The following is an 8,780-nucleotide window of genomic DNA, read 5'->3' on the forward strand; positions in this document are numbered from 1 at the left end:
TAGATAACGGCAGACTAGTTGCACATGACTCCTACGACAGGTCTGGACACAGGTCGAGATTGTGTTTGCATCCGAGACAAAGTTCAAATTAAGAGAAAATAAGTGAATGGGACAATTCCTCCCAAATCACTATGAATCAAATCACTATGAGCCACTTAAGAACAAATCTGTTTGTAGATTGGTTCTTGCATGAGGCACGTTGTCCATAAAGATAGACTTTACAGTACAATCAATATATGTGTCCATAAACCTTTCATAGCAAGAAGAGCACCGGTGGAACTAATATTGCTAATGATGACTGATTACGTTTCAATTAAATGTCCTTGTAGCTGAAGGAAGTATGCACAATGATTTTCATTCTGCCTTGTGGCTACATTTAATGTTTATCAATGTTAATTGTGGGCTGACACTTAACCAATATGCTCCTTAATCCCTTTATTCTCAGTGTGTATTTTGGAGTGAGCATTGTTTAGGATACCATCAAACATGAACATTAATTCGGTCTGTTTAATCTTTTTTAAACTAATAGAGCACGCAAACTGCAGTTCTAGGCCATGGTGTATTGTATTGTAGCCTTTCAACAGTAGGCGGCGGTGTTATTATTTATCTTTGAATACGAGCAGTCTGTCCAAACAGGAAGAAGAAGAAGCTGCATAAGGGGGAAGTGTCGCAGTGTACAGCACAATTCTGTGGCGCTGCGTAGATGTCAACCAGGGTTTTTAGCAACTAGTCAGAAGAAACAGATTTCATTGCATTTTTAACTACATATACAACGTCACAGAATGGCCACTGGTAAGTCAACATGTACTTTAATGCTTTTTTTCGTAGCTAGATAATGAAAAGTAAGTCAAATAGCATTGGAGCTAAATTATCGGACGACCGCGAGGCCAGAAAAATGGGCTCCGTCTATCTCCTGGAAAATGGCTCATCTTTCATTAGGAGAACAAAAATAACTTTACGGGGTGTTTGAGTAAACTTTCCCCCGTTTCCTCAGTACGGTGCTTGCTTTGTAATCACACTTTACTAATGTTGTACCCATGACTGTGCCTTGAGGTCAGTAACATTATAAGGCAACACCACTTCCTGAGCAGGGCCTTATCGCGGCTAGCTAGCTTGAGCTAGCTGTTAGCTCTGTGTCTGCTAGCGAGCGTCACGTGAGTGTCTTTGTTTATACCGACGCTATTGTTTCACTGCTGAACGAGAAACATTAAGAGCACTTGGGTGAATGTACTTATCTTATAAAGTTGACAATGTCGCATCTAACCGTTTGTTTTAAATCAGACTGTGCCGAGGATTGAACTACATTTACAAATCCATGGTTGTTTGTCTTGCTTCAAGTGTTAGCCCAAGCCTGTACCACATTGACCGCCATTTTTTTTCCTGGATTGGCGTGGTGACAGGCCTGTTGGTAACACAACCGCCCTATTTACTTCCACGCTCACGTTAGTAGTGCTACATAGCGTTTGTCACTTTGATATTACTCTTTATGTTTTTCTAAAACAATAAGTCCTCCGGCGAAGCTTTAATATCGGTACTTAACGTAAATATTAACGCTATACCATTGTTTTATTTCCCTTTCAGATTCAGGCTACGGTGGCTCACAAAGGTACGTTGATCTAATGTAAAACCAGCATTACATTTTCTATGTAGAAACAAATTACTGAACTCATTCGTATTCAAAGCCTAACGCGTGAAAACGAAAGGCTCGTGAAAGAGTTTTTGAATGCACATAAAACCAGAAGTTAACATCTTTTATCATCTGTTTGTAGCTACGGGTCATATGCCGGTCAGCAGAGTGGACAGGTGAGACCCTTTTTACTGTCAGACTGTTGGCTGCAAGAGTTATAAATCAGTTTTAACTTGCTGATTATAACCCGTCTAACTTTCTGTTGTGCAGGGTTATGGACAAGGAAATGGCAGTGGCTCTTATGGGGGACAGAGTTACAGTGGTTATGGACAGCCACCAGCACCACCAGCAGCAGCAGCAGCAGCAGCAGCGGCAACAACACAAGGTATAGTATGTGGCATATTCAATAGAAGAAATTTACTGAACAGAAATGACTGGTACATTGCACTGATGACTGTCTAAATGGTTAAATTCTCAGAACTTAGTTTTCATTAGAATTAGACCAACCTAGCTGTGAGATCATTGCCTCCGAAACAGAAAGTGTTTTTCGTGGAGAAATTAAAACAACACATTTTGATGTTTCTCCATTGTGTGAATTTTCTTTCGACAGAGGGTTATAGCCAGTCTGCGCCACAAAGCTATGAGAATTACGGACAGGCATCATCTGGGTAAGACACTACTATCACATTGTTCAGAGACCTCTTTAAGTTGTATCAGTTCTGTCATTTGTGACGCGAGAGTCTCTGTCTTTGCCTCTAAATGACTTGGTTAGCCAAGATCTAAAATATTCTAAAAATGACAACGTAGTACAGCCAGTGCATCATTTAACTATTTAATATGAAACTATACAGTATAATGTTACACATTTGAAGCTGAAATGCCAGCCTATTAAACCAGTATATAAACTTTTACAATTAAGTTGAATTTGATTAACGATTGTTATAATGTTCTGTTCCACTTTTAATTTACAACTGCTTGTCTTAGCCACTTGATGAAACATCTCATTGATGGATTCAAATATTTGGCATCTCTGTGGTGCTAACTGTAATGTTTTTTTTTTGCTAAAACCCTTTCAAGGTATGGCGACAAGTCGTCATCGTCTTCTTCTCAGGGGCAGCAAGGTTCCTATGCTAGCCAGGGTCAAGGAGGAGACAGTTACGGACAGCAGAGCTCCTATGGTGGCCAGGGGCCACGGGGCGGTAGCGGCGGTGGCGGTGGTAGCGGCGGTGGCGCTAGCAGTGGTGGTGGCGGTGCCAGCTATGGAAGATGGAGTGAAGGTGAAGATAACATGCATTTGAATAAATGTAACCCACACTCTGTCTGGTTGGATAATCACTCAATTAATCTTTCTGTACACCAGGTGAGGAAGGTGGTCAGGGTGGGCGGTTTGGACGTGACCAAGGCGATCGTTCCGAAGGAGGCGGGGGCTTCAGAGGCCGAGGCCGTGGCGGCTATGACCGTGGTAGCTACGACCGCAGTGGAGGATACGACCGCAGTGGTGGCTACGACCGTGGCGGAGGACCTCCTGGTATGGGGTAAGTTGCATAGTGCCACTGCCCCCAAGGTACCGCTATACACTGTGAAATATGAGACATGACTTTTTGTCACTCCACACATCAACTACAAACCATCCCAATAGACGATTTTCACCACTCATTGGCTTTGTGTTTCAGATCCCCAAACGATAGCAAATTATTTATATATTTTTTAAACCCGATTCATTCAAGTTGTCAGTTTGTCAGTTAACATCACTATAATATTTACCACCCCTCTGCATTGGGCTTTAAGAGCCTGAGTCTTTAGATTTCTTTTTCAAAACCAGATTCACCTGAAGGTTTTACACAGGAGACGTGCTGGTGTTATGATACGTAATCACACATAAGTGGTGGTTATTTAGGGATGAGTTGTAATCTACTCGTTATTGGGGTTTAAGTAAATGAATGGAGACTGAACATGTCGGCCCAAATAGTGTTGAAAGGGTCAATATTCAAGGAAAGTTAAGATTGGCATTTTGAAATTTTGGTCAGTAATTCAGCAGCACAGTCTTCCACCACACGTACAGATAATTGGCCAGCATCCCATTAAATGGGGATTAAACCTGTGCATGTACTGCGCTGTCTGGGCCAAAGGACCACATGCTTTTATGCATGTTTTATTATATTACTGGGGTGAATATATATATTTTGTATTTCGGTTAACCAGCAGGTGGTAGCCTCATGAAGCCTTCTGCTAGTTTTTGGTAGCTATCGTTACCGTGTGGGGTGTAGCTTGATTGAGCACGCTAATTGATGAGTTTTGATTACTTTATTTCCATTCAGTCTTTATTGTGAAACATTTCTTTTATGAATTGGTTGTTCACTTATCACACAGACCATCTGTTGGCTTTCACATTGTATGTTTTTGACACATTGCTAGTCTTATTTGACAAACTAATGTGTACTTATGATTTGGTAAATTCAGCCTAAACTGAAAACCCATATTTCCATTTTGTACCCGTTGATTCCCATGGAAAGTTTCCCAGAATTTTGCAACCCTAGGCGCCACAGACCCGGATATACAACCACATCATATTCCAGACATTGTGACAGGTTTTGTCCATGATTTTAAAGAGAGAGCCTTGTGTCATTTTTAGAGGCTGTATAGTATCAAGTGAAATATTTGCTTATTGAAAGACCTTAAAAGCTCTAACAGAACAAGCACATCGTCCATTAAGATGTGAAGAACTCTCCTGTATATGGAAGAACTTGTTGTCCACACTCGGATGCATACGATGATACTTTCCCCATTTTAGGACCTGCAAAAGTGGTGCTTCTCAGTTTAGAAGAGATTCTGGCCACGGTGCCCATCTGCTCATGTGTCTGAGGAGGGCACAAATATATACGCTTTATACATTTATGTCTTTTTAGACCGACTTTAGTATTTGTTCTACATATTTTTATATAAAAGGACTTTTTTCTTTTTGTGCCTTCCTGTTTTTTTACTTTTTCAATTGCCAGAAACTTAATTTTGGTGTTTCTTGTGCTCTGAGGACCGCTTGATAGTTTTTGAACAACTGAAACACGCCCGTAGACCCAGAGCCACAGCTTCAGCAGCTTCAGCTGCTTCACATTCAACAGGTTTCATTCAAGTGTTGTATATATGACAATGGAGAACATGTGTGTTGTGTTAACGTGGATCTACATTTTATACTACAGGTGTTCAGAGTGATTGAACTAAAACTTGGACCTCAGTTAAAGGATCTCATAGACGCACTCAGTGGAAGATTGCTTATCAATTGCTTTTCACACGAATTTGGCTTCTCGTGTAAAGAAATAAAATCAAACAGCCGGTTTTCTGGCTCTTATCATCCAATCCGGTCATGTAAAAAGTTCCAAATTTATTGTAAATGGTGATCCAGATGTGGTGATTGTCTTCACTCGTATACCTGGTTGTTCAATCAGAGCTGCCCAGTCGTCTGTTAATTGATCTCTAATTGTCTACGACTAACGCATTCCTCGTGTGAGACATTTCCACCATAGTCGCACACCCTGGCAGGAGTGCATACTGATGGGGATGTAGGGGAGCTTTGAGCTCTCAGTTGGGACAAAGGAAAAATCCATCATATCTCCAATTTTTCCTCTGCAGAGGTGGTGACCGTGGTGGCTACAAAAATTACGGTGGTAAGTGACGAGCATCAGAACTGTGTCGGTGGGGGAGGAAAGAACTTGAGTTAGCGAAAGGAAAAGGGGGATTTAAAAAAAAAAAAAAAAAAAAAACTCGGTGAATGCCACCATTTTCATGTCCAGATCCCAAAGGGAGTCCACCTCTTCTCTTAAAGACTTCAGATATGGTAAAGAACAAGGAGCCTGAGTAGTAAAAAAATGGTATTGTTGCATGAAGACGAGGGCTGATAGTAAATGACAGAGGTGATCCCAGGACGAAGAAGGAAAACAGTCTAATACTGGAGACTTTTTGGTTGTTTTCATTTCTGGTGTAAGCCCCCCCCCCCCCCCCCCCCCCCCCCCCCTCCCCAAAAAAATCCAGAACAATTCTGTTCTTGTTGCACGGTGTTGGTATGTGATGCAACGGTATGAAAACACCCATCAGAGAGCTGTAAACATGGACATTGTTAAATTTTCTTTATCATTACGCATCGATAGGGATGAAGTTAATAGTGATTTGTGTGAAACAGAGCAACAGGTTTAAATTTCGTACTCAAGTGGTCTCCTCTGTTTTACAGGCTCTCGAGACTTCGACTCAAGGGATGAACCAGGTGAGTCTCCCACTTAACACGGTATTGGATGTTTTTGTGTGATGCACAGTGTAGATGTCCAAATATATTTACTCCAATATAATAACGGCTGCCGTCTTCTCTCCGTCGATCTCTTCCACAGCTGGTGATCAGGACAACTCTGACAACAACACCATTTTTGTTCAGGGACTGGCAGAAGAGGCCACGGTTCAGGAAATCGGCGACTACTTTAAGCAAATTGGTATCATCAAGGTATGCGTGCATGTTATCAATCAATTACACAGAAACATGCATCATGACTGCGGAGGCTTCATCACAGCCAATGTCTGTTCTACTTTTTTAATTTCTCTAGTCGGTTGCTTAAATGTGACATTTGTTTTTTTTAATGCAAATGAACGACACACAAGTTGTCGCGTCGTAATGAAAATTCGGTACTTGATAGTTCACTCTTAATCGGTCACATTAGGATTTAGTTACGGCATCGAGCCTAAACGGGTGTCACAGAATCCTGTGTTCATTTTGTGGTTTTAGGTGAACAAGAAAACTGGCCTCCTGATGATCAACATCTACACTGACAAGGCCACCGGTCGGCCAAAGGGAGAATGTACAGTGTCATTTGATGACCCGCCCTCTGCCAAAGCTGCTATTGAGTGGTTTGATGGTAAGACCACAGTCGTGCCTTTTTGAAATGTCTCATCGTGCACTCATACCAGTCGGTGTCGCTCTAACTGGTGATGTGCTGTCTTCTCGTATCAGGCAAGGAGTTCAGTGGCAAACCCATCAAAGTATCATTTGCCACCCGCAGAGCTGAGTTTACACAAAGAGGAGGTGGAATTGGAGGAGGTGGAAGTGGCAGAGGAGGAGGTGGACGAGGAGGAGGAGGAGGAGGAGGAGGAGGAGGAGGTGGTGGAGGTGGAGGAGGAGGAGGTGGGCATTGATCGAGCTGATCCAGGGCTCAAATTGTCAAATATCTATTTCGAAAATGGAAGTGCTTGTTAGATTTTGACCAATTGTTTTGTTGCGTTCAGGTTTCAGAGGTCGTGGCGGTGGAGGAGGACCAAGCTTTGACATCAAGGGAGGCGACTGGCCCTGTCCCAACAGGTTTGTATGCTTTTATGTAAGTTTTAGGGATATTTATATAAATCAGAAGAGCTAATTTGGCCCCATTGTGAAGTAGAATTTGTATTTATATGCCTGTCTGATTTCCGTCCTCAGCTCTTGTGGCAACATGAATTTTGCACGGCGGCAAGAGTGTAACAAGTGTGGCACCCCAAAACCAGGAGATGGAGGTGGAGGTGGTGGTGGAGGTGAGAATTAATAACAAAACATTGTCCCAGAGCTTCTCTACTATCTGCTCATATCATTGAAAACATGCAGGATTTAAAATGGAACTAAATTACGTGCAAGTTAAATTTTATACCAGAAAAGCTGCTTTGCTTATTTTCATGTCCGACATATCACCAGCATGTCTGTCCAGTGCTTTGTTTTACCCTCCAATATCTTCCCCGTGTGTTATTGGCATAATTGTTGTGATTGTTTGCAGATCGTGGAGGAAGAGGTGGTTATGGCGGTGACAGAGGTGGAGGCTTCAGAGGTCGTGGAGGTTTCCGTGGGGGAGACCGTGGAGGAGACCGTGGAGGCTACGGGGGAGGTGGTGGTGGATTCGGAGGAGGTTATAAAATGGGAGGAAGGTTCGTGAAATCCTTTGTTTTATTTTTTTGTGTTGTCTACATTTTACATGCAAGTTGTCCTTCTGCAACATCTGTTGGTCTTTATTAATGTAGTTTGATTATATGACCACAAAGGGGCGCATTCTGCCTGTTTAATGAACAAATACTGAATCTGTTCTTTGGTCACAGATGTGCTTTGTCCCAATTTCACACTATATATACACTACATTCATAGTAAACTATACTCACAGGAATATTTTCCTATTAATGTAACTTTCAATGTTCTGTGTCAATCAACAACACACTAAAATCTGATTACATTTGTTGTTCATCGTGACCAAATTGAATATACTTAATTTCTTCACTTTTACCAAATTTGGTAGCTTAATCTTGGCACCAAGGCTGTTAAATGAAAGAGCCGTTCTGACTCCCTGCTTATTAGGAAGCCAAGTTGTAAAAGTGTCTGGTATCTAGATATTCATGCTACACCCTTCACTTCCTGTGTTTGTGTCCTTTGAGGGTCTTGCATTGTAAATTGATATATTGCTGCCCACTGAAGGTGAAGTGCTTAATCGAGGGTTGTGAGAGGGACAGTTTGCTGTTTGACTGCAAATGATGTTCTCCATTACATATTTAAAAGGCAAAGGCTCACCTTCATCTCTGTTTAGATGACGACTGTTAATTCAATGACAAAAGGGGATGTTGGTCTTTTTTTTTTTTTTTTTCTTTTTTTTTTTAACATTCAGCTTGTAACTGACATATTTGTCTTTTCCCCTACAGAGGTGACCGTAGAGACGACAGAAGAGAACGGCCATACTAGGTGTTGAGCAGACGGAAACCATCCCAGCCCCCGAGTTCGCCATGGAGGGAGGGTTTAGTTTGGGGGAAACTGGGGGGGAAGGACCGGCAATCAGACAGTCTGATTTGTGCTTTCTGTAGCCAGTGCATCCCAACTATTACTGCTCGTGTGAGCGAAGAGGAGCGGATGTGTTGAGCTACTGTATAGGGACTTTGAGGCTGATTGGCATGTGGTCAAATGTTTTGTTTTGTTTTGTTGATTTTGTTTTTTTTTCCTCCGTTTTATTTCTTTGTACATCTTTTTAATTTCCTCTCAGATTCTAGTTGCAGATGTTATTGTGAGGTAGACTTCGTATCTTTTTTGTTTTTGTATGAACGGATTACATGTTTTACTTGGGTTCTTTTTGTTTGTTTTTCCCATAATGATATTAAAAGACTGATCTTTTCTCTGTGC

The 8,780-nt window shown here is 41.8% G+C and overlaps 1 protein-coding gene across 2 annotated transcripts; it reads left to right on the forward strand.

The window, feature by feature from the left end:
- The first annotated feature begins 643 nt into the window (after window positions 1-643).
- taf15 (TAF15 RNA polymerase II, TATA box binding protein (TBP)-associated factor) lies at window positions 644-8,772 on the forward strand. 2 transcript variants are annotated; one of them, XM_076100961.1, is made up of 16 exons: window positions 644-792; window positions 1,582-1,606; window positions 1,770-1,803; window positions 1,898-2,012; window positions 2,238-2,295; window positions 2,705-2,904; window positions 2,988-3,162; window positions 5,252-5,286; window positions 5,847-5,879; window positions 6,001-6,110; window positions 6,390-6,519; window positions 6,615-6,785; window positions 6,887-6,959; window positions 7,074-7,165; window positions 7,402-7,549; window positions 8,309-8,772. In XM_076100961.1, exons 1-16 carry the CDS (start codon window positions 783-785, stop codon window positions 8,346-8,348), a joined length of 1,449 nt encoding a protein of 482 aa, XP_075957076.1. In that variant the 5' UTR covers window positions 644-782; the 3' UTR covers window positions 8,349-8,772. The 2 variants fall into 2 exon arrangements, with proteins under 2 accessions (XP_075957076.1, XP_075957077.1); XM_076100962.1 differs by lacking the exon at window positions 5,252-5,286 and having other exon boundaries at window positions 657-792.
- Window positions 8,773-8,780: the final 8 nt, after the last annotated feature.

Source organism: Anarhichas minor, unplaced genomic scaffold (assembly GCF_050575085.1).
Source record: "Anarhichas minor isolate MPS153535 unplaced genomic scaffold, ASM5057508v1 ptg000026l, whole genome shotgun sequence".
Lineage (NCBI taxonomy): Eukaryota > Metazoa > Chordata > Actinopteri > Perciformes > Anarhichadidae > Anarhichas > Anarhichas minor.

Coding starts and splice junctions, on each gene's coding strand:
- taf15 (XM_076100961.1), top strand. Junction 5,287..5,846: donor TGGCTACAAAAATTACGGTG/GTAAGTGACGAG, acceptor TCTGTTTTACAG/GCTCTCGAGACTTCGACTCA. Junction 6,111..6,389: donor AGCAAATTGGTATCATCAAG/GTATGCGTGCAT, acceptor TTGTGGTTTTAG/GTGAACAAGAAAACTGGCCT.